General features: G+C 43.0%; 1 protein-coding gene across 7 annotated transcripts in view; it reads left to right on the plus strand.

Annotated features, from left to right (window-relative positions):
* SYTL5 (synaptotagmin like 5) overlaps window positions 1–26933 on the plus strand; it is a 483329-nt gene that overhangs the window by 317792 nt on the left and 138604 nt on the right. For 3 of the 7 annotated variants that reach the window (XM_073667280.1, XM_073667286.1, XM_073667281.1), the window contains exons 4-10: window positions 7468–7583; window positions 11696–11795; window positions 13035–13133; window positions 14785–14889; window positions 18749–18898; window positions 23199–23349; window positions 24198–24318. In XM_073667280.1, the coding sequence (XP_073523381.1) occupies window positions 7468–7583; window positions 11696–11795; window positions 13035–13133; window positions 14785–14889; window positions 18749–18898; window positions 23199–23349; window positions 24198–24318 (842 nt within the window). The remainder of the gene's footprint in view (window positions 1–7467; window positions 7584–11695; window positions 11796–13034; window positions 13134–14784; window positions 14890–18748; window positions 18899–23198; window positions 23350–24197; window positions 24319–26933) is intronic. The other 4 variants (XM_073667282.1, XM_073667283.1, XM_073667284.1 and 1 more) reach the window with 4 other exon arrangements.

Below are 26933 nucleotides of genomic sequence, written 5' to 3' on the forward strand. Positions count from 1 at the left end.
AATAGTACAACCTGCAGATAAGTAAAGTGCAAATGTGCCTGAAACAGTATCAAAATATGTAAATTAATAAATATATATATATATATATATATATATATATATATATACATACACCCTAAGTCAAATTATAAAGAAATATATATATATAATATATATATACAAAAATACACTTGCAGGTGTACCAGAAGAACAAAGGTAGTGCAATAATTGTAATTACATCTTATGCATCCAGGATGCCTAAGATGTAATTACAATTATTGCACTACCTTGTTCTTCTGGTACACCTGCAAGTGTATTTTTGTATGCACTAATCTCTTTATGCACTTTTTCACTTTATATATTTATTTATAATTTGACTTAGGGTGTATGTGTGTATATATATATTAATTTACATATTTTGATACTGTTTCAGGCACATTTGCACTTTACTTATCTGCAGGTTGTACTATTTACCGATATTAAATTATCAAATTATTATATCATTATTAGTCCCCTTTTTTTAGGAATTGTGCACAATATTTATTAGTTGTAATATACCTTTTGACCCTTTTTGATATAGGGCCCCCCACCACTGTATTTGTTTAGCTAAGGGAATATGTTTGTTATGTATTCTGAGGGCACCTGTTTTTTAATCCTGTTTTTATTTTAAACTGTTGAAATAAATAATAATTAATTTTATGTGTCTTTCTATTTTTTCTTCCATTTAAACCAAGGCGCATATGGCCTAGGTTTCTTTGATGGTCATCTATTTAAAATGTATATTCCAATTACATTTCTTCATGCATCTTGTTGAATTGCTCCTACTTGGAAAGTGATTGATTATCATACTAGGTATATAATGAAGGAATGCTGCTTAATAAGTTCTTTAAAGGGGTTGTCCAGACTGAAAAGAAATGTCTGCAGTCACTCTATGACTGCAAACTGCGATGTACACCCTGTCATGATTCCGCTGTATTTCTGCATTCGCCATACGGGTGGGTTGAGCACATGACCGCATATATACAATTTGCATACTTGCTGTCATGTGTCAACTAGACTCTTCTGGCTTCTCTCAATTCTCTTCTATTAAGAGAAGTCAGAGCAGTCTAGTCGACATGTAACTGCAAGTATGCAAATAAAATATATGTGGTCATGTGATTTCCCACCCGCATGGGGAATACAGTGGAATCAAGACAGTGTGCAACACACAGTCATCATTTGTCAGTCTGCACCCATATAGAGTGACAGCAAACTTTTTATTTTTGCCTGGACAACCCCTTTTTATGAGTAAAATCTTGATAATCTAGCATCCTTTGCCCCCCCCCCCAATAGATAGCAAACAGAATTTTTCATGATAAATTTGAGTCTATTGTCTTTGAAAAAGCTACAACAAAATGTTAAGCCCTTGTGATTATTAGTGATGACCAGCGAGCACTAAAATGCTTGGGTACTTGTTGTTCGAGTCCAGCAAACTGGAATGCTCGAGTGCTCGGTCCGAGAAACGAGCCCAATGTAAGTCTATGGGAAACTCCTTTTCCGGCGGCTCCCCCTGGCGGTCTGCAGAGCTCCTAAAAATTGCCCAAATTGATGGGAACAGCATGGGGAAGACCCCTCGAAGCATTTCTGACTCCCAGGTCACTGCTGTCAACAACGTTGTCAGAGGTATTATGCCACTTTTACGGACAATAAAACATACAAAAACTAAACCAAAATGAATTTTCCTGGGAAATATGTTAAAGAACATCCTTTCTAGGGTAATAACTTGTACATAAGGCAAAATAAATAACCAAAAACAAAAATCCTCCTCCACACCTTGGGCTATGTTCACACGCAGTGTTTTTGATGTGTTTTTGCACTGCTTTCAACCAAGACAAATGCATTCACTGGAAAATGTCATTTTAACATTTTACAACCTTATCTGGCCATGTGGTGTGTAACACATCATCAGACACATCCTATTTCATTTATGATGGAGGGACTCAAAAGTCACAAAGACTATTTTTATAGGGCCATCAGGCGGCCCTTACTATTCTTAAAGGGCCAGCAGTCGGCTATGCTTTGTTGTTCCCATTATTAACGAGTGGGACTCCTATACTATTATTGCGTATGCAGTGACTGCAATGGCTGCCAAAAATTTGGAGGAACTCCAATGCCCTTTGCAAGATACATAGAGGTTGGAGGGCCTCCTGCAAATAATGCTCCTATTATTAGGAAGTGTGTCTCCCATACTGTTTGCCTATGCAGTGAAGCAACGGCTGCCAAAAATTTGGAGGTACTCCAATGCCCCTTGTAAGAGACGTAGATATGTTGATATGGTACATATGGTGGTGGAGGATGAGGATCCGGATAAGGAGGAGGACAAGAGCAAATAGACAAAATATGGAAGCGTATACCCATGTCTGGGTGTGAAGACAGAGGTGCATGGGAATAGAGTTAGACCTCCCGAAAAAAAGGCACTGAATTTGAGTTTATGTTACTCTGCTATCATTCGATGGTGTTGAGAAGTTTGGCCCAATCCAGCCCTTGTTCATTTTTATAAGAATCAGACTGTCAGCATTTTCAGTTGAAAGGCGGATGCGCCTATTGGTTATAATTCCTCCAGTGGCACTAAAAGCCCGCTCTGACAAAACGCTAGCGGCAGGGCAGGTCAGGACCTCCAAGGCGTAGAGGGACAGTTCATGCAACGTGTCCAGCTTGGATACCCAATAATTATAAGGCACAGAGGAATCACGGAGGACGTTGGTATGGTCGGCAAGGTACTCCCTCACCATCTTCCGAAACGTTTCCTTCCTTGGGAGAATACCCCGCCCCTCAGGCCCTGTGTGATGGGAGGGTCTAAGAAAACTGTCCCAGAACTTTTACAGTGTTCCCCTGCCTCTGCTGGATTGCATTTGTGTCTCTCTTGCCCATACTCCTTGGTTCTCCAATGAACTGTGACCTCTGCCGCCAGCATTTTCAGATGGGAATTTTTAAATAATTCCGCAACAAGGGCCTTCTCGTACTGCCCCATTTTATTAGGCCTGTCCTGCAAGGGAATAAGAGACAGAAAGTTCTCCTTGTAGCGTGGGTCTAGAAGTGTCACCAACCAGTAATGACTGTCACCCAAAATTTGGAAAACGCGAGGGTCACAGGACTGCTAAGAGGCAAGACTTCCGTGTTTTCACCAAGACGACGACTGACCATGCTCTCCTCCTCATCCTCCTCCTCTTCTCCTCCTCCCTGTCCTCAGGCCATCCACACTGAACAGACGGTATGACAGTTGTGCACGCAGTACCATCTATAGTGCAGGAAACTAGCTCCTGTTCTTCCTCCTCCTCTTCCTCATTGTCACCCAATCCACATTGAGATGAGATGAGGCTGGGCTGTGAGTAATCACCCTGTATGGTTCCTTGCTCCATCTCATCATGCTCCGCCTGCAATGCATCCTCTTTAATTGTGAGCAGAGAGCGTAATCACCCTGTATGGTTCCTTGCTCCATCTCATCGTGCCCCGCCTGCAATGCATCCTCTTTAATTGTGAGCAGAGAGCGATTCAGAAGACAGAGAAGCGGGATGGTGACGCTAATTATGGCGTCATCACCGCTCACCATCTTGGTGGAGTCCTCAAAGTTTTGTAGGATGGTACAAATGTCTGACATCCATGTCCACTCCCGAGGTTTTATGTGTGGAGTCTGACCTGAATACTGACGGCCTTGTTGATGCTGGTAGTCAACAACTGCCCTCTTCCACTCACAAATCCTTCCCAACATTTGCAATATAGAGTTCCAATGCGTGGGGACAATGCAGATCAGTCGGTGAGCTGGAAGCTGCAAACGTTGCTGAAGCATGACAAGGGCAGCGGAAGCTGTAGCTGACTTTTGTCACCTAAGCATATTAGCTTCAGTACAGCCTGTTGCCGCTTGGCCAAGGCAGTGCTGCAGTGCTTCCAGCTTGCGACTGATGTGGTCATTTCGGAGATGGAGGCTGAAGAAGAGGAGGAGGAGGTGCAGGAGCTGTAGAATGTGGTGGCAACCCAGATTGACCCAGGGCCCGCAATCCTCAGTGTCGGGAGGACATGTTCCATCCCAAGGTCCGACTGGGTCCTGGCTTCCACTATATTAACCTCGTGTGCCGTCAGCGAGATGTACCGTCCCTGCCCACAAGCACATGTTCACGTGTCCGTGGTTAGGTGGACTTTCCCAGTAACTGCATTGTTGAGAGCATGTCTAATATAGTGGGACACGTGCTCGTGTAATGTAGGGACGGCACACCGGGAGAAATAGTGGCGGCTGGGGACCGAGTACCGAGGGACGGCCGCCGCCATCAAGTTACGGAAAGCTTGAAAGGCAACATTTCGAGCGCAAGCATTTGTGAAATGTGTGAATTTAGTAGTGTGGCCTGTGGGGCATTGGCTGCGTATTTTTGCATTGCAAGGACTGTGGTAGGGACAGCTGAACGCTGCGCTGGGACAATGATGTGGACGTGCTTGATGATGGTGGTAGTTGAGAGTGTGCAATGACAGGTGTAGGGTGGGAGGTATCTTGGCATGCGCCATGGACAGGGGATTGGCATGCATGCACAACAGCGGAATCAGCAATGGTGTCACCCGCAGACACTGTTGCTGGACCCTGGGGTTCGGTCCACTTAGTTGGGTGCTTTGCTGCCATGTGCCTGATCATGCTGGTGGTGGTCAGGCTGCTAGTTTTGCTACCCCTGCTGATGCTGGCCTGGCAGGTCATGCAAATGGCCTTTTAGGGTTATCTGTAGAGTCTTTAGAAAATAACCAGACTCGGGAAGACCTAACAGTTGTACTGGCAACTTCCTTCGTGTTGGCGTTACGAGGAACGCTTTCCCGCCTTGTGTCTGCAGCCACCACACTACTTCTTCCTGCCTGTTGTGGTCCTACACCGCCCTCCCCCTGTGTGCTGCTGTCCTTGCTCTATATGTCCCCCTGCCAGGTTGGGTCAGTTACTATATCATCCACCACCTTGTCTTCCACTTCCGCACCCTGGTCCTCCTCCTGACTTTCTGGCAATTTTGTCTCATCATCATCCACATCTTGCGACAGTAATTTCACTTTCCCACTGTCACCTTCATGTGATTGTGGCTGCTCCAATATTTGGGAATCGCTACATGCGTTCTCCTGTTGACTTGCTTGAAGCTGGCCAGGCGAGAGGCCCGAATCTGCAAATGGAAAAGTGAACAGCTCTTCAGAGTGTCCAAGTGGGGGATCATTTGTCTCCGGGCCCTCGGCATGGTAGGAGGAAGGAGGATCAGGGTGAGGAATATGCGGTCCAGACTCACGGCTACTGAGACTTGACCATGTGGAAGACAGGGTGGTGGTGGTGGTGGCTAAGTGACTGGAAGCATTATCTGCTATCCAACCAATAACCTTTTGACACTGCTCTGTGTTCAATAGTGGTGTTCTGCGGCCCCCTAGTAATTGGGACAGGAAGATCGAGTGACAATATGTGGGTGTTTGTTGTGGCACAATTTCAGCTTGCCCACGGCCACGTCCTTGGCCTTGGCCTCTGCATGCACTATCACCATCACATCCACTTCCCCGTCCCTTGCCACGCACCTTGCCCATTTTTAATGGAGGCCAACATTTTCCACGTTCACGAGAAATGGCTGATTTTGGAACACTCTTATAGGTGTTATGTCTGACAGAGAACCACGGTTTTAAATAGCAGGCCTGTAATTTGCTAATACTATCCTTCACAGACACCTAGTGTGAATAGCTTGACCGACACACTTCAACGGAATGAAAATGGAAGAAATTTCTGATTTTGGAACACTCTTATAGGTGTTATGTCTGACAGAGAACCACGGTTTTAAATAGCAGGCCTGTAATTTGCTAATACTATCCTTCACAGACACCTAGTGTGAATAGCTTGACCGACACACTTCAACAGAATGAAAATGGAAGAAATTTCTGATTTTGGAACACTCTTATAGGTGTTATGTCTGACAGAGAACCACGGTTTTAAATAGCAGGCCTGTAATTTGCTAATACTATCCTTCACAGACACCTAGTGTGAAGAGCTTGACAGACACAGTGCAACGGAATGAAAATGGAAGAAATGTCTGATTTTGGAACACTCTTATAGGTGTTATGTCTGACAGAGAACAACGGTTTTAAATAGCAGGCCTGTAATTTACTAATATTATTCTTCACAGACACCTAGAGTGAATGGCTTGACTGACACACTGCAACAGAATGGAAAAGGAGGTTAATATTTTCCACGTTCAGTTTAAATTTCTGGATTTTTATTGCTGAAATATGGAACAGATCTGGCTTTATTCTGCAGTGAGAACAAGCAAATGGAGCAGAAAAATGGTGTGCTCTGGATTGCTTTTTAAGCAAATAACCAGGATTAAGAAAAAAAAATTTCCCTGGTCCCTGATATCTGGGGCTATGTCTACAAATATCTGTAAGAACAGCAGCAGCAGGAACGTTCAATTGACCCTCTTGCACTATATGCACTGCAGTCTGCCACATACACTGCCTGCCTAACTCCTGCTATCACCACTGAATATATGCAGCTGGATTAGTCCTCAGAAGGACTGTTAGTTCAGTTGGATATATATATATATATATATATATATATATATATATATATATATATATATATGTTGTGGAATACCTATACTAACTATGAAGAAGCAACTCTCTCCCTGACGCAGCAGCGGCTCTCCCTACTCTGCCTGGTTCTGGAGTAGACTGTGACAAGCATGGCGGCACCCGGTCTTATATACACTTGATGATGCTGTGCGGCCAGCCAATCACTGTAATGCCCACAACCACCATGGCTATGGCATTACAGTGCATAGCAGGCAATCCCTGCATGTTCATTGGCTCTCTAAAGAGCGCCAAGCATGCAGGGAGGGGACCCGATTTCCCACCCGAGCAACCCGGAAATACTCGCGGAGCTCATCGAGCACAGTGATGCTCGGGCGAGTACCGAGCAGTGACGAGCTCTTTCGCTCATCGCTAGTGATTATACATTTATCAGTATGTAATTTTAGATACAACTTTTTTGTGCTCTTTAGTTTTGTAAAACATCTTTATAGTTGTTAGACCTTTTTTTCTGGGAGTTACTTCCCTTGCACAGCATTTATATACATGCCGCACTCACCACAAATAATCACATTGCTACCAAAGCAAATCTTCATGTTAAAAAAAGTAACAATCAATAGTTGCATGAAATAATAATCTATTTTTTTTATTTCCATGTAATTTGTCAAACAGAAAAACATTTTTTTCTAATCTCATACAACAATTTGCACAAAAATATTTTAATCTGACTAACAAGATTGAAGTTAATTGTCACATGTTCACTTTGTGTTGTCCACTCCATCATCATGGTCTTGTCGCAATACTCTCATTACTGGCAAAGTAAATACCTTTGAACTAATAAACATATAACTTTGCTACTGTTCACTTTGCAATTGACATGCAATTTGTAATATATATTGATCTGTCTTTTTATTTTTTATTTTTCTGTAGGCAGATAACAATAGCCACAGGAGACTGGTTTTTTGAAGAGAAATCTAGACGCTTCAGAAATGCCACTGTCCTAGGAAGTGAGATTGTCCGAAAGTCTATAATGAGAAAGGTTCTAGGTATTTACATATATGATGTGATTTGTAATTAGAGAACTCTGTCCAAGACTACCTCTGTAATTTTCTCCTCTGACGTCATTTCTTATTATCAGACAACAGATTATAAGTAGTGTTGATTGAGTATGTATCATTAACCCTTTCCGGCGAGCACCCAAGCGTGCGAGTATTTTGGTGTGCTCGGCGTTTCATTCTTTGTCGCCGCGCCTGCAAGTGTCTTGGCTGTTAGACATCTGTGACACATGCAGAGATTGCCTGTATCTCTGCATGTGTCACAGATGTCTAACAGCCGTGACACTTGCAGGCGCGGCGACAGAGAATTAAAACGCCGAGCACGCCGAAACTACTCAGCGAGTACCTGAGCGTGCTCATTTAAAGGGTTAAACGAACACACTCGCTCATCACTACTTATAAGCAAGCTGGCTGTAATGCAATCTTCAAACAAAAAAAAAAAACTCTTTTATAGGTTGCTCCCTTTCCAGAAAAATACATTTTTACATTTTAGCCCCACTACCATTTCCAAATTCAAAACCTTCCAGAATCGACAGTTCACATTTGGAAGCAAAAAGAAACAAGCTGAAGTGGGAAGCACATAAAAGTAGGCATCATCAGCTGTAATACATACTAACTAACCCCAAATCGATTATGGTACTCTTTGCCTCAATCTTGTATGCCTTTTGGATAATTTGGAATCACAGACTGCAAATCAGTTCTTATTTTTGCCTTTGTAGGCTAAAAATGCGTGAGTGTCTTTTCAATTAATACTGTATTTTGACTTGTTTTTAACAGAATTAAATAACTGTTGTTTCTATCTATAATGGGATGAGTATTGGATATTACTTTACTGTTTGGCCAATTGCCCATCATTGCCAACCTCCGTAATACTTTTGTGGATGAATGGTCACAAATCAACACAACCATGTTCTGAAATCTAGTGATGAGTAGAGATGAGCAAACCTTTTTATGCTCTGGTTCGTCGTCTTTATCCAAATATCAAAAAAAGGTCCGTATTCGGGCACCCAAACCCTACCACAAACCCGAATAGGGCCCAAACAACCATGGTTTCCTCTTTGTCATGTGCGGCACAGTGCGGTAAACAGGGGCTCTGATCGGTGGTAACATCGTTACCACCTGTCAGATGTCAGTGTAATCCCGCAGCTGTGACTGTGACCCGGGGTAAAAAGCGTACCGCGGCTCACAGGTGTCAGCTGATGAGACTACTACCCCCATCAGCAGATGCCTGCTATCACTGTGAACAGCGAGCGCAGGCGCCGCTAATGGGAGGAGTAGTCTCTCATCAATGGGCGCCTGTGCTCCAAGTAAAATAAAAATTAAAATTAATAGATAAATATTAAAATAAAAAAAATACATTATATTCACCTACACCTAATCCCTGATGCCCTTGTCCCCTGTAAAAAAACAAAAACACAATATTCACCTTAATGCCTAATCCCCGATGCCCATATCACCTGTAAAAAAGAAAAAATAATAAACCACCATAATCCTCACCTATCCGCTGTATTCCATGTAATCCCAAGTGTACCATGGCAATCTCACTTGTAGAACAGTCACATCGAGAGATGTGACTGTTCTACCCGGCAACCGGCAATACACTGACAAGAGCGTGATCGCTCCCCCAGTGTATAGTGCTGAGCTCCGGTGACCTCATTTACAGCACCATCGCTGCGTGAGAATTTTCTCACGCAGCCACATTGCAGTGAGTGAGGTCACTGGAGCTCATCAGCTGATTGAACTCCGGTGGCCTCTCTCACGGCAGCTAGTGCCATACACTGACACAGGAGTGATTACACTCCTGTGTCAGTGTATAGCTGGCTGTCCTATACAACAGTCACATCAGTGATTGCTGATGTGACTACTCTACAACTGACCCAGATCTTCGCGGGACAGTATGGATTATTTCATCATGTCGGACAGGTGAGGGATATGGAGAAAACAGAACACAAGCGGAGTTTTAAGGTTTATAAATAAATTTGTATAACTTTATTAGAAACATGCATAGTCATCAATAAATACAATTGTAAGCAACAAATGTGTGTAGGAGGGATACAATAAAAGTAGCAGCAAGGGCGCAAGGCAAACAAGGAGCAGACAAGCCTAGCAGGAGGTAATAGGAATTGGTTTAGAAACCAAGGAAGACACCAAACCCAGGCATAAAAGATGGCTGAAGACCTCACAAGCCATGTGGTATAGTAAGTATAATGAAAAGTATACTGAGGAATAAGTAGCCCAAAGTGTGTAGAAAAGCAAGGACCTAGGAAAATGTCAATCCAAAATGTAAGAGCCCAGACCTACTAATTACGGCTAAATGGCTTACCCTGAAGGAGCCCAGCGCCCAAAAGGTGACAGATAGGTCTCTACCGCTTGCCGACACGCGTTTCGCGTGGAGCGTATCCGGCTTTATCAAGGGAAGGTGAGGGATATGGTTGTTTTTTATTTTTGTTTTTTACAGGTGACAGTGGCTTCAAATGGAATGGGCGGTAAGTGAGTATTTTTGTTGTTTATTATTTTCTGTTTTATACAGGAGACAATGGCTTCAATGGAATGGGTGCTCGCCTATTAATGTTCCCTGGATATTAATAACAGCTCACAGTGGTTCAGTTAGCCTTTACTGGCTAGATTACAGGGAGACCCCAGAAAAAAATTGACGTAGGGTTCCCCTATAATTTCTAACCAGCAGAGGCTAGGCAGACAGCTGCGGGCTGATATTAATAGCCAGGAAAGGGGGCCATTGATCCTGACCCCTCAGAGGCTAAGAACATCAGCTCTCAGCGGCCCCAGAAATAACATATCAATAAGATGCACCAAATCTGGTGTTTAGCCTCCTCTCTTCCCATTTGCCCTGTGGCGGTAGCAAGTGGGGTAATAGAGTTGGGGTTCATGTCATCCTTGTATTGGCAGCTGACATGAAGCCCAGGGGTTAGTAATGGAGAGGCGTCTATAAGACACCCCCATTACTAACCCCATAGTAAATTGTAATAAAGACAGAGACAGAGTAAAGTCCTTTATTTGAAATAAAAGTCAACACTGTTTTAAATATTTATACACGGAAATTAGGTGTACGTGAGTATAATGTGTTTTTTATTTTTATTTAAATATTTATTTATTAATTTTAACTTTTTTTTTTACTTGGAGCACAGGTGCCCGCTGATGAGAGACTACTCCTCCTATCAGCAGCGTCATTGTTCGTTGTTTCCAGTGACAGCAGGCATCAGCTGACGGGGGTTGTAGTTTCATTAGCCGACGCCTGTGACCCGTGGTAAGCTTTTTACCGCAGGTCACAGTCATAGCTGCGGGATCACACTGACATCTGACAGTGTGATCCCCCAGCGCTGTGACAGGCGGTACCGACGATCAGAGCCCCTGTTTCCCGCACTGTCACGCAGATGACAGCCTGGGAATCCACTGATGTTCAGTTCGGGTCGGCCCGAATTTTGCAGATTTTGAGTAAAAAAGCTCAGGGGTCCGAACACGAATCCGAATGTGCAATATTCGTGCCGAATTTGAGATTGGCGAACATTTTCCGAACATGTTCGCTCATTTCTAGTGATGAGCCCTCTCAGAAGAGAGGAGACTGTTCCATCAGCAAAAGGAAGAAGACTAACTCTATAGTAACAACTATGATTTTGGATCAAGATGCTCAACAAACACATGGCATATTTGGATATCTAAATAATTTTATAAATATAGTATACATACTACATGTGGTAATGACATAAAAGCTCTTGTTCAGTGCCATATAAGGTACCATATATCAGAATATATACAATATATCGTAGATGACCATTGTTGATATGTTACTAATTATTTTTGGTAAGATTATTCTTTTCATATTTGTTATTAGACAAACAAGGCAGACCATCACAAGCTGTCATGGCAGCCACAAATGTCTTCTTAGATTAAAAAGATCTGATTAGTGAGTCACAGTTTTATATAACAAAAGGCCAGAGGCAGTAACAGCTTTCAGTGCTTGGTAATCAGAGTTCGTACATTATTTGCCAAAGCATTGACCTTTTAGCTTCATGCTGCTTAGAGGATTTTCTGGAAAAACAATCTATGGTCATGCACAAAAATGATTTTCTTTTTTTATTATACAGTGTCTGCTAAAATAGGTGAAGACACTAGAAAATCTAGTATTGATATCAAAGAAAACACCATAGTGCCTGTACCTGAAGACAGTGAAAGTACTGGAAAGCGGTAAGTGGCCTATACATTTTTTTTTTTCAAATTATGATATGCATGATTCAATACATACGCCTTGGCAATCCCCTATGAGCTGAGTAGAGCAGCCCAACATACAGTAGCATGTAAAAGTTTTGGTTTTTGATCTCTAAAAGGGCTAAAGTTAAAGATGACACATTTACTTTGTATTTTTGGCAAAAATATATATATATTTTTTACATATATATAATATATATCTTTTACATTTTAAAAATTACAAAAAGGAAAATGGGCCGATGCAAAAGTTTGGGCACCCTGCATGGTTAGTACGTAGTAGCACCACTTTTGCAAGTATCACAGCTTGTAAAAGCTTTTTGTAGCCAGACAAGAGTCTTTATATTCTTATTTGAGGGATTTTCATCCATTCAGTAGCATCCAACAGTAGCGGTATGACTCACTACTTTTTTTTATAAAGTTTATAAAAAGCAGTAAGTTATATGATTTTGAGACGGGATTAGGATGACCACCCAGATTCCATTGAAAAATGGTCTTCCTTCCGAATGGTCCTCTTAAAAAATATGGAGCGATAAGTATATAGTGGAACTGAGATCTCTTACAGGAAGACTAGTCTGGATAAAGGGGTATTCTTCTCATAGATGTGGTCTTTTAAAGAGCTTTCATTGTATTCTTGAGAGGAAATCCGACCATCCAAAAATCTATGGAAAAAGCTATGTTAATTGTTTAAAAAACTGAAGAAAAAAAAATCTTATTAATGTGCAGAATGTACCATGGACTCAGGCATATGTGCTCCTCTTTTACTAAGGCTGTAACAGTTGACAAATTGATATGTCAGAAATATATGTGAATACAAGAATGCCATAATGCAGCAACCTGTAGCTGTTGCTGTATTTTCCCTTGTACCATAATCCTTCTTTTTGCCGGTCTACTAGGCCAAACTTAACAAGGTTTATTAAAGCTACTAGGCCAGGCTTAACAAGGTCATCTAAGTTTGGTTCAGAACAATAATGGAAGTAGAAGTGATGGGACCATGGTGCATACAAACGCTAAAATGCAGTCTCATTGCTGCATGTGGAATCAGCCTAAATGAGATTTAATATGAAAATTCATGATTGATCTTCTTGCATAGCAATCTGCCTACACAATATTAAGGCATAATAATATATTGTCTTATTTCTCATACAGTAGTTAAACATTATAAGACAACCTGCCAAAATCCTCTCTCTTGCTTGCTCACAAAATTTTTCTTTCCGGCAGTAGTCAACATGCAGGAAAAGGCGATGATGGTAAAAGCATACGGTCAAAATATGATACGCAGAGCCTGCGAAGTACAAGATCACTGCCACGGGCCAATGGGTGAGAAGTGAAAACTGGGGAAGAATTTATGTGAATGTGACATTAATATCATTCAGAATAGTCATAATATTGAGAAAGACAGAAATTGCAATTAAATGAAAAGGAATAAAATGTCTTAGTATAGGAATACAAAGTACATCCTTTATAGTATAATAATCAATGCTGTACAACATTACTTCCACTAATGTAGAACTAGGACAAGTGACTACAGATGACTGATGGCTTATTCTTGGGAACCTCTTGATCAGCAAGCGTAGTTTCCCTTTTCAATGTTTTACCAGTGCACCTACGGTATATATGTGGTTGTGCCTAGTACTGAAACTTAGCCACATTTACTCACTGGAGTATTGCAAATTTTGGGGGACCTGTGGGGTTGTACCCCCACAAACATTGTATTATTATCGTAGTGGTATGATTAAGTTCAATATGTAGTATGTAGCATAATATCTCTTGAAAGAGAACCTGTGAGCATAATTTTGCAATGTAGAGTAAAGACATGGTTGTAATAGAGCTGTAATACTGATTCAATTTATACCTTGATGAAGAAATCCACTTTGTGGTTCTTATTTAATCACCATTTGACGTTATCTGCTAATTAGATTTCGGTGCACAGTGCACTGGGTGTTCTACAACCTGTCTGTGATTTCCCGGCCCCTCCGCTGCCTCCGGTCTTTGAATGGCAGGTCACTGCTGAGATATCAAACAGAGGAGGCAGGTCATTCAAGACCGGAGGCAGATGTGCTGGGAATCACAGACAGGGAAGAGAAGACCCAGTGCACAGTCCGACCCCTGAGCACCAAAATCTAATTAGCAGAAAACTTCAAATGGTGATTAAAGAAGAACCACAAAGTATATTTCTTCACCAAATATACCAATTTAATCAGTATTACGGCCCCATTACAGCCATGTCTGTATTTTACATTACAAAATCGTGCTGACAGTTTATCTTTTGTGGTTTACTATGTTTTGTTCTTTACATGTGTGTCTATGACATCACATGCACTGCATATGTGATATAAGTGATATAAATCGCACCATATAAACTCTGCATAAATCTGTATGAAATTAGTATTCATCTATATAATGATATATGTCCACAGACAATAATAACGTCATAAAGTAGTTATCATCACAGTTACTTTATCACAGCTTTGTGCATTATATTACTGTAGCTTTGTTATCTCTGTAGTTTTGCATACAACCTACTCTTGGTGCGCTGCAATTCGCAGCAATATTTTAAGAATGCCAATGTACCTGACACGTAGGCTGGGGAATCAGGGGGCTACATGTCAATAAAATAAGGTTGGATAAGAGCAGAGGTAAGGATGGCAGACAAAGGAGACAGAATTTAGAGTAAAGAGAAGATGATTTAATTATAGAGCAGGATGGCAGTGATGCTAATCATAGGGGACAAGAGAGCGCCTGTCATTTTTGATAGGTGAAATAGCTGGTATAGCATTATAATCAGTATGGGGCATAAGGTTATCTTGTCATGCCTGACTGGTATCTAGACTGTTGCTGGAATAGATTCAGAATGTATAATTTATGCCTATTTTATATGCAGTGTAAACCTAATGTTCACTATTGTTAGGAAAAATACAGTATAAAAAAAGCCATGCATTGATTCCTCTTTTATCCGTGGTCCTGACAGAAGACTTGGGAAGCCGACAAGGACTGGGGAAGATGCAATCAGCATTCATTCAAATCTCGACGCACAAAGCTTGAGAAGCATCTCATCGATCCCACGCTCTGAAAGGTGAAGAATTTACTGATCCCCAGTGTTAGTCAATACTACTTGTATCATATTTCCTAGTTCTCTGATGTTCTAAACAATAAGAAAAAGAAACAGAATGACAGAGTACTTAATACGCCACTACTTCATATGGATTAGGTATCTGCGAAATAAGGATTCAGTGTTTAATTCCATTGTAACTGTGTGTATCGTGCCAAATCCACACTCTGGTCAGTACTTCATGCTTAAACTAGAAGACGTTTTCTGCTTGTTTCGTAAAGGTCTCAGTTATTAAACAACCTTTGATTGTTATAATCCAGGAGATCTTAAACCTTTTCTACTGGGCCTTACCAGACTGATTAAAGGGGTTGTCCAGTCATAGGGTACAAGTCTGCAGTCCCTCTGTGTGACTGAAGACTTGTGAATCCACACATCACTCACACTGTGCTCTGTGATGATTCTCCGATGCCAGCAGCGGGAGCAGGCGGTCATGTGATGGCAAGTTTGTGTTTTCAATACTTTGAGCCACATTCCGACTAGAACTGTCCTGCCTCGCTCAATACACCTGCATTGAGCGAGGCTGCACCCCTCTAGTTGGCACATGACCGCATGTATACAAATCATATTTTTTCGGTCTTATGCCTACTGCTCCTGTGGCGCCCCTTCTGCGCACTGGTGCCACAGATCCCAGAGGGGTGCATGGATGGAATTCTCCCCAGTGGCCTCAATACATGCAGACACCTCCACCCAAGTCCACTAGATGGAGCCCTGTCAGGTATATAAATACTGAGGGGTGGAGTTCAGGAAGTCAGTCAGTGGGAAGCAGACAGTGTGACACCATGCTGCAGCTCCAGACAAGCTGAAGTCTGTGTGGCTGAAGGCCAGGCTAGGCCCAAGCTGCGGGCTAGTCTGGCCAGTGAGAGCCTGGAGCGGTCTAGAAGGCAAGTGAGAGTTCCTGTCAGGCACAGACAGGGACAGAACTCAGAGAGTCTGCTCAGGAAGTCTGCATGAGAGAGTCTGCAGACTGAGGAGAAGAAGGAGAAACGCATAGGGGGCAGAGGAGCATAACAGGCTCACCCCGAACCATATACCAGACACCGGGTCCGCGCCTACAGGGATCTTTATGACCAGTAGGAACCGGAATCCCTGGAGAACTACAAGTCCGAGGTTAACCAACCGCTGACCACAGCAACAGGGTTAGGTACCACTAAGGCTCCAGCGACCAGGAATAGTGGGAACCAGGAGAAAACCCTACCGCCAGGTCAGTAGGTACAAGAAGGAAGCAGTAAGCAAGCCAGGCCTAGCTCCAGGCAGGCCCGAAGCTTAGAGAGTAAAAGACACAGATCAGCAGGCCTTACACCTGCTCACTGGGGAGAGTCCAGAAGTGTACCCTTCGCCCTGAGTGCCCTGGACCGTACCTGCATCACCACCAGTAAAGGTATTGAAGTTTACCCTTGTGTGTGTGCCTGTACTTCCTCTGGGACCGTCCTGCCATCTCCCTCCTGCTTCCGCCATCTTTCTACACCTCTACACTGCCATGAGACCTGCTCCACCTGTGGGGAGCCGTCCCATCATAGCTGCCCCTAACATCAGCCTCAGTGGACTGTCGCAGCGCTGGTAACCTCTTACCAGAATCCACAGGTGGCGTCACGAATTATTCTAAAACCCCTATAAATATAATCATATCCCCTTTTTGCACTGACCGCCCTGGGTCACGGACCGGGCCAGCCACCGTGATTTCCCCCAAGCATCTGAAGGCCCGGCCGCCGAGTACCCCACGGCCCTGGGGGCGCGTCACTCCCAGCACCGGAGAATCTTCACAGTGCGCAATATGGTCGATGTGAGGATTCATCAGTGATTCACAGAGTGACTGCAGACAACTCCTTTAAGAAAATTCTATTTCCTCAGTAGATGTCTGGGCCTCACCATCTGTAGTGTAAATCCATACATAAATTAGAAATATCTCCCAATTTTACCTTTTTTCCTTCTAAATGAAGTGTAACATTAAAATAAGTACAGAGAATAAATGAATTACTGTACGTGCAATAGGTACTGGGCAGAATATGATCATTCCAGGAAAACCACCTCACCGCCTGTGCCTTACCAACAACTCGGGGGCGCTACACTGGTCTCATAATTTGAGAAGCACTGATATACCGTAATCTGTTTTATATGTGGAAACTAATTCAGGCAAACTACATTGCAACAAATCAGAATCCTGATGCCATTTTCATTGCACAAGTTAGAAAACAAAGTCTGGATTCTGATTGGTTGTCGTTGACATCTTAAGGTGTTTGTCTGCATAAACCATCATAGGTGAAATCCCTTTGGGATAAATCAAATTACCAGCGCAACCGGCCTGACTAATCTCCGTGGAGCAATTTTTAGGAATGAATACTGACCCTTAATTAACTGCTATGGGCACAAGGCCAGTTATTGTTTTAAATAAAATTCACATGAATTTATACAAACATCATTTACATCCCCAAAATCAGGATATTTAGGACCTGTCTCCTAGAAAGGGCAGAAATTCCCTCAAAACAGACATTTTTCTCTGTAAATTTACATAATCCCCTGCCTCTTTCACTGCTTACAACCCTCAATAGGTCAGGTCTTCCTGAGGATGGGTTTAAAGGTGTTGTGCGATCATCATATTTATATTCATTAATCAAGAAAATGGTTTTCTTTTTAACTTTTTTTCAATTTACTTGTATTAATAATAATGCATGGTTATATAGATGCTTATGTTTTATGGTGTTCTATAGAGTTATTAATATTGTCTGCAATGTGGTTTTGTGCATGTAACTGATCTTAGCTGGCTGAGCATGCGCAGTCAGCCATTATTCATATGTCACTGAGCAGTAAATCCTCCATCCTGGCCAGATCTCTTCCAGTAAAAAGCTGGAGATCGAATTAACACAGCTGGCCAAATCTTATTTTATAGCTGAATGCAGTTACTGGGACAGATTATAAGGAAAAAAGGGAAAATTTCAGCCTACCATGCATATGCCATAAGGGTCCACTGGTGCACGGAAATCCTTGGTAGCAAATCTAGGGATGAGAAGCAGTAGGAAGTAGATGAGAGAAACTCCAGCACCTTCTCCGTACCCATCACAAGAAATGTAAAGTTAAAACATCCATTTTATTAGTTCCATTAAAAAAGCGCCATATGTAAGGCAGACCTTACGCGTTTCGAACCAAACAGGGGTTCTTAATCACAGGTTACATTGCTATGGTTAAAAGACATATATATACATATGGACTGAAAACAAAAAATGCGGATAATTGCAATTATCCTCAGGAGGATTTTCATTCACTAATGAACTTCCCGTTCTTTTTTTCAGAGATAAATCACTGAAATCAGGGTCTCTGCCCCTACATCATGCTGCCCTCAGATTTCATAGCAAAAACCAGCTGACAGATTCCCTCTAACTAAACTAGAAGAGAGTCATCTGGAACATAGGATTTACTTTTCGAGTTAAACGCAACTACAGTGACAGAATAATGATTGCCTGCACATGCTTGGGCCATAGAAACACATTGTAGGCATTATTACTACCATAAAAACTTTTATATAGCCATGCATTTTTTTAATGCAAGTAAATTGAAAAAAAAGGTCAAAAATGAAATTTTCTTGATAAATACAGTAAATATGATGTTGGTCCTATACTTTAAATAATTGAATTCAATAATAAATCTCTCTCTAGTCAACTCCATTAAGCTGTTAATTTAGACTTTCAATTTTTGTTGGTAGATTTAATTTTGTATCCAATGCAATCTAATGGCGATGGTTCTGCACGTTGCTCATTTTCCAATATCTGTGACCAGTGTATTTTCATTTTTCATTCTTCTTTATGGAGACACATACACTATTGTTTTACAGGAGATCCAGACCAGATATTCACAACCTCCCTGAAGCTTCGCAATCAGAGTTTCTACACAACGGCCAGGAAAGTGTTGATGAAGTCAGTCAAGCAAGCTTCAGAATTGACTCCCGCTCTGAATCCAAGCGCAGCTCACCAATCTCTATTCGGTAACAGTTTATTTCATTTTCATGTCAGATCATAATTTTTTAAAGCTTTTTTTAAGCCTTTTGAAAGATTAATGTTTGAAACATTATATTTGCTTAGGTTAAGACCTCATACACATGGAATTGTATTGCGCCGCCCCACATAGTTCTATCCGAGGCTCCATATTACAGAATTGGTCTGATACAAGGCATACAATAGAGAAAGTTGCACTTTTTTATGCAAACGCTGATGGAAATATTTCCATACAGTGGTGAGCATGGGTCCATTGAAAAGAAATAAAAACATATTGGCATCCAAAACATGGTTCCATGTATGAGATCTTAAAGGGGTATTCCCGTCTCCAAGATCCTATTCCAATATGTAGTAGGTGTAATAATAATAATATTAGCAAATATCTCCAATAAGAAATGTAATATAGTATTTTTGATTCGCTATCTCTCTTACAGGGGCGGACCTACCGCCTGTGCAGCCGGTTCATTGAACGGGGGCCCCCGAGGGAGAGGGGGCCCCTCCAGCCTCCAGCAGGACCGCCATCAGGGCATGACTGCCCTGACTCCAGCATGGGGCCCTGACTGCCCCCTCTTGTGTGTCTCCTCATGGGGCCCCCCCCCGCAGGACCCCCCACCGTCACATGACCGGAGATGTCTCTGCGCTCAGCATGGGCCCCGGCCCCATGCTGAGCGCTGGGACATCTCCGGTCATGTGACGGCGCCGGCACAATACTTACCCCTCCCCGTGCCTCCGCAGCGTCTTCCGCGTCCTCTGACTGTGACGTCTCAGGTCAGAGGGCGCGGTGATGTCTTTGTACCGCGCGCGCTCTCTCCTGACCTGTCACAGTGCAGAGCGGGAAGACGCGGACGACGCTGGAGTCCGGAGCAGCGACAGCAGCAGGTAAGAAGTGAGGTGAGTATTGGATTTTTTTATTTTTTTCATGTATGGGGGCATGGGGCATTATATGGTGGGGGGAGAGTGGGTGTGACATCCTGCATGGGGCATTATATGGGGGGGTGACATCCTGCATGGGGCATTATATGGGGGGGGTGACATCCTGCATGGGGCATTATATGGCGGGGTGACATCCTGCATGGGGCATTATATGGGGGGGGGAGTGGGTGTGACATCCTGCATGGGGCATTATATGGTGGGGGGAGAGTGGGTGTGACATCTTGCATGGGGCATTATATGGGGGGGGTGACATCCTGCATGGGGCATTATATGGGGGGGTGACATCCTGCATGGGGCATTATAAGGGAGGGGATGTGACATCCTGCATGGGGCATTATATGGGGGGGTGTGACATACTGCATGGGGCATTATATGGGGGGGAGTGTGACATACTGCATGGGGCATTATAAGAGGGGAAGGGGGGAAGTGACGTCCTGCATGGGGCATTATAAGGGAGGGGGTGTGACATCCTTCATGGGGCATTATAAGAGGGGAAGGGGGGAAGTGACGTCCTGCATGGGGCATTATAAGGGAGGGGGTGTGACATCCTGCATGGGGCATTATAAGAGGGGGAGGGGGGAATTGACATCCTGCATGGGGCACTATATGGGGGAGGGGGGAATTGACATCCTGCATGGGGGCATTATATGGGGGTGGGGGTGTGTGACATCCTGCATGGGGCATTATAAGAGGGGAAGGGGGGAAGTGACGTCCTGCATGGGGCATTATAAGGGAGGGGGTGTGACATCCTGCATGGGGCATTATAAGAGGGGGAGGGGGGAATTGACATCCTGCATGGGGCATTATATGGGGAGGGGGAGGGGGGAATTGACATCCTGCATGGGGGCATTATATGGGGGTGGGGGGGTGTGACATCCTGCATGGGGCATTATAAGAGGGGAAGGGGGGAAGTGACGTCCTGCGTGGGGCATTATAAGAGGAGGAGGGGGGAGTTGACATCCTGCATGGGGTATTATATGGGGGAGGGGGGAATTGACATCCTGCATGGGGGCATTATATGGGGGTGGAGGGGGTATGACATCCTGCATGGGGCATTATAAGAGGGGAAGGGGGAAAGTGACATCCTGCATGGGGCATTATAAGAGGGGAAGGGGGGAAGTGACATCCTGCACGGGGCATTATAAGGGAGGGGGAGTGTGACATCCTGCATAGGGCATTATAAGAGGGGGAGGGGGGAATTGACATCCTGCATGGGGCATTATATGGGGGTGGGGGGAGTGTGACATCCTGCATGGGGCATTATATGGGGGTGGGGGGAGGTGTGACATCCTGCATGGGGCATTATAAGAGGAGAAGGGGGGAAATGACATCCTGCATGGGGCATTATAAGAGGGGAAGGGGGGAAGTGACATCCTGCATGGGGTATTACAAGGGAGGGGGGGGTGTGACATCCTGCATGGGGCATTATAAGGGAGGGGGTGTGACATCCTGCATGGGGCATTATAAGATGGGGAGGGGGGAATTTACATCCTGCATGGGGCATTATAAGGAGGGTGGGTGTGTGACATACTGCATGGGGCTTTATAAGGAGGGGGGGTGACCTCCTGCATGGGGCATTATAAGGGAGGGGGTGGTCTGACATACTGCATGGGGCATTGAAAAGGGGGGAAGTGACATCCTGCAAGGGGCATTATATGGGGGGGAGAGGTGACATCCTGCATGGGGCATTTTATGGGGGGTAGAGGTGACATCCTGCATAGGTCATTAAAAGGGGGGTGTCATCCTGCATGGGGCATTATAAGGGGGGAACAGCCTGCATGGAGCGTTACATGGGGGCCAATATTCTGTATGGAGCATTATATGGGGGACAGTATTCTGTATGGAGCGTTATATGGGGGTCAGTATTCTGTATGGAGCGTTATATGGGGGCCAGTATTCTGTATGGAGCGTTATATGGGGGCCAGTATTCTGTATGGAGCGTTATATGGGGGCCAGTATTCTGTATGGAGCGCTATATGGGGGCCAGTATTCTGTATGGAGCGTTATATGGGGGTCAGTATTCTGTATGGAGCATTGTATGAGGGTCAGTATTCTGTATGGAGCATTTTATGGGGGCTAGTATCCTGTATGCAGTGTTATATGGGGGCCAGTATCCTGTATTGAGCATTATATGGGGACCAGTATCCTGTATGGAGCATTATATGGGGACCAGTATCCTGTATGGAGCATTATAAGGGGGTCAGTATCCTGTATGGAGCATTATATGGTGCCCATAATACTGTATGGAGGACTATCTGTCCGGTCTGCACTGTGCGCTGTGAGGATTCGCCAGTTTCTGAGCTATTGTAGAATTTACAATAGATATCGCTCGTGTAATGGGGCATTATAAGGGGGGAACAGCCAGCATAGAGCGTTATATGGGGGCCAATATTCTGTATGGAGCGTTATATGAGGGACAGTATTCTGTATGGAGCGTTATATGGGGACCAGTATCCTGTATGGAGCGTTATATGGGGACCAGTATCCTGTATGGAGCGTTATATTGGGACCGGTATCCTGTATGGAGCATTATATGGGGACCAGTATCCTGTATGGAGCATTATATGGTGCCTATAATACTGTATGGAGGACTATCTGTCCGGTCTGCACTGTGCCCTGAGGATATCGCTCATGTAATGTAGTAAGTGAAATCCTTGGCATTGTACTATATGTATATATTTCTCTGTGGTATCTGTGCATCATGAATCATGGTATGTGTTAAAGGGGCCCACTGAAACTCTGTCGCCCAGGGCCCACAAAAACTTGGAGCCGGCCCTGGGGGTAAGTATAACAAGTTTTATTTTTTTAAAATACAATTAATTAACTAGGAGTGGAGGGAATCAGAGATGCACGGGGGGGTGGGGGGGGGGGTGAGAGATACACGGGGGGGGGGGCCTTCATGCCCCCTATGAAGGGCAGGGGGGCCCCCAAAAAATTCTTGCACAGGGGCCTACTACAGTCTGTGTTCGACCCTGCTCTCTTACCTCATGTCCAGGCATCGCAGGACCTTAGGTATCCATGGTTACGACCACTAGCAACTAGCTAACTAACTGACTTTATCAGTGGACGTAACCATGGATACCCAAGGTCCTGCGATGCTTGCACATGAGGAAAGAGACAGCAAATCAGAAAAACTATGCTACATTTCTAATTGGAGATATTTGCTAATATTACTATTATTACACCTACTATATATTGGGATGGGATTTTGGAGATGGGAATACCCCTTTAAACTAGATGATAATCCCTATACAAGGCCTGTATACAAAGAACTGATTGTTTTTTTGCTGATGATAGTAAACATTTTTTGCTTAAAAATTGCTGGCATGGTTTATAGGATTTCTTTTATAATTCCAGTGAAAGTGTACATTCCTTAGACCCTACTGGCAGTATCAATTCACAAACAGGGGGTCAAAGCAACAGTTCCCGGACCACCACAAGTGCTGTAGTGCATCACAGTTCTCCCACCCCAAGTAAACGAAGTGTAACTTCTAATTACAGTCACACGGTGAGTGTTGTTCTGTGTAGTACTAAATAATTGTAGGATTTCTCATAATTACTGTTAGGGTTCATGAGTGGTGATATATTCTATTAACTAACATTTAGGATGTAGCATCTCTTGGTGGTAGACTGGTCCCCCACTGAGAGAAACACAGGTCTAATGCAACAATTTTACTCACAGGTAGGCAACAAGCCTGTTGGTTACAGAATATTACATGAGGCAATGAGCTTGAAAGTTTTAACTGTCTCACAAGAGGCAATGGATAAGCTTAATGTATTCACAAGATGAAGGATGCTTCTACGATCCTCTTAGTGGTTATTATAGACACAGGATTTTAATTAATCTCTACTGGGGTTTGCAAATTCTGTATCAGAAAAATGGAAACAGTAAATTAAAGGGGATTTCCAATAAAAACAAGTTATCAACACACAGTTCACAGGATAAATTATAAATGGTTGATCAGTGGGTGTTCCAATGCTGGGACTTGCTTTGATCTGCAGAACAGGGAAATATTTTTCGGAAAGGCAAATTTTATCCCCATTACAAAATGTCTGATTGTTTATATACCTGACTGCTACTCCAGTCATTCCCTATGGGGCTTCCATAAAAAGGTTCTGTATCCCCATAGGGAATGACTGGAGCGGCGGTCGAGCATGTGCACTGCCATTCTATTGTAAGAGAAATAAAAGTCCCCCATTCTGACGGTCAGTGCACGTCCCAGTGGTCAGACACCCACTGAAAAAAAAAGTTATACTCAATCCTGTGGATAGGTGATAACTTGATTTTCACTGGACAACCCCTTTAAATATGAGAAAGAAAGACGTTTTTACTTATACATAGATTTTTATTCCCAGCAGTCATTTGGAAGGGGAATGAAAACAAGTTCTAGCATACCGGAGGATATTGCAAAGAGACATAGGAGACAAGGTTCTGGCACTCCATCCTTGGCCTTATCTCGAGTTTCAGTAGCATCTGGTATGTATGTCATCTATGTGATGGAAATTTATGAAATGATTGACACAAGTGCTACAGTTTTAAGTGACTGTTATTCCCATATATTGTGAATATCTATCTCTCACTTTCTGGCAACTCCCATTGCCATTAGTTTTACTACCACATGACATGCACAACTTGTCATTATTAAAGGGAATCTGTCAGTAGAATAACCTAAGCCATGTATTGGCACTCAGGTCATAGAAAATTGAATAAAATGATACCTTCATAGCTGCGATCTGATGTCTGGTTCCAGAGAAATTCAAATTTCTCTCATATGTAAATGAGCTGTTAAGATCTATAGGCCAGACATAGATCTCCCTGAGAATCTACCTCCAGAGCTTATTATAAATGAAAGGGGGCGTTACCAATTTAAGATATGTAATGATTGACAGTCTGCTCTTCTTATCACACACAGCTCTGCAGTGAGATCAAAAATAACACAGTACAACAGAGCTCCCTTTTGTTTAAAATATGTTCTGGAGGCAGATTCTCAGGGAGATCTCTGCCTGGCCCATCGATCTTATATATTAGATATCAAGATGTCACGCTGGCTGGTGTAGACGCTCTGCGTAATGGACCAGGCTTTCCCCGGAGGGGCGGGGCCTAGTGCCTACCATGTATTCACCTGCCCTCTGATGGCAAGGTGGACTTGGCTGCTGGCAGACACCAAGTACCACTCGGGAGCAGTCCCAGGATGCCACCCTCCACCAAGAAGCCTAACTGCGCAGAAATCTCTGGAGACGACTTCTAGACGACTTCTCTTTCCACAGCTCACACCTACATACTGATTCCAAGATATAGCAAGCTTCTCTGGCAACTACCCAAGCTAAGAGGTGAGTACTTATGCCAGAGGGGAGTGGAGAAATCAGAACAGCTGAGATAACCCAGGACGGAAAGTTTTAGGAGACAAACAGAACTGCTTAACCCTTGCAACAAAAGAACAAGGGAAATCTGCACAGCTAACTGGAAAGCAAAGTAGATCCAACCAGTGCAGGCATGCTTGTAGCCAAACACTCTCTGTCACGGTATCCTAGTGACACAAGGTATAATTTTATTCAACTTTCTATGACCTACATGCCCATGTAGATAACTTTTGAGGGTTGAACCTACTGACAGATTCCCTTTAGAGAAGCCATGAATGCGGCATTTTACCATGAAATTATGGAAAGTATACAGTAAATTTAGATTGTGAGCCCCAATGAGGACAGTGATCATAAAGTTTATATAATGCTGTGTAAATTTATGGAGATATATAAGTTAGTAAAATGAATAAATTAATAGAAATAAATATTCATGTTTCCATAAACCCATAAGGCTTAACTTTTGTATACAGCCAGACACTAATCTAAAACCCAAATCAGTTATATATTACTGTAAGTTTTTTTGACCACTAAAATAGGTTTTGTTGGGTTGAAATAAAAAAAAAAGAAAAAGACAAAGTACCGTACCGTATTGCAAAATACTGCAAAAAATGTAATAATCTGCCATTACCGCGCCCTTCTGCTGATTGACACATGTATGTGTGTACAAAAGGTTTTACGATATTTTTTATAATATTTACTATTAATATTTTTTGAAAAAAATTATAAAAAATTTGCCCTTAATGGAAATTTGCCACCAGGTTTTTATAACCTTAAGTGAGCAGCATGATGTAGGGCACAGTTCTTGATTCCAGCAATGTTCCACTTACTGGCCTGCGTGTTGTATTTTTATGTCATCACTGTTTTATCTGCTGCAGATCTTCCAGTTGAATGCTGTGCTTTGCATTATCCCGCCATCACTACTGATTGGAAGCTTTTTGTGTACACTGTGCATAGGCAGAAAGCTGGCAATCAGTGACAGGGGTGTGGATATACAAGGGGGTGGGGTCATGAATATGGAGGACTACAGGGCAGCAGGTTTACTAGTCTTCTAGTGATAATCTCCTGCTGATATAAGTGATTTTATCAAAACTACAGCAAGCAGCCCAGTAAATGACACATTGCTGAAATCAAGGTAATTCCTCATACATATAGACAAATTCCTTTTAATTTGGGCTGTATGTTATGAGAAATATCACTTTTATATAAAATAGTTCTTGGCCACAACTATGCATAAAACATTTGTCTGCAATTGCTGTTGCTGGACTTGGGCAGTGCCAGCCAGAGTTTTCAATAATTTCTGAGGCCTTGTGAAGAGAATCAGGGGATTTACAGCTACAGTATATGTCAGAAAAAAACAAAGCTCCAATACCAATGCCCCAGTAATATTAGCTCTTCCGCATGCAATGTTTTTTTTTTGTTGTGTTTTGAACTTTTTTTTCAGAGTCGGTTGTATTTTCCACCCTTGACAAATCTGCCACAAAATGCAACAGCGCAGCCTTGTAAATGTCGCCGAATTACCTATAGTGAGGTCTGCAGCAATCCGTGCAAATTTACAGTGAATTTGCCAGGGGAGTAAAAGTACATCACATGTAAATGTACACTTATGGTGTGTTTTACATCCATTTTTACTGTTATATTGTGCAAGTGATTTTCTTGGCTTGAAGTTCAATGAGAAGTCTATAGAGAAAAGCACTAAGAGAATAGAGATTATCCAGATTACCAGGTAATTTG

Source organism: Phyllobates terribilis, unplaced genomic scaffold (genome assembly GCF_046119375.1).
Source record: "Phyllobates terribilis strain yellow unplaced genomic scaffold, ASM4611937v1 Scaffold_2__4_contigs__length_985480577, whole genome shotgun sequence".
In the NCBI taxonomy this organism is placed as follows: domain Eukaryota; kingdom Metazoa; phylum Chordata; class Amphibia; order Anura; family Dendrobatidae; genus Phyllobates; species Phyllobates terribilis.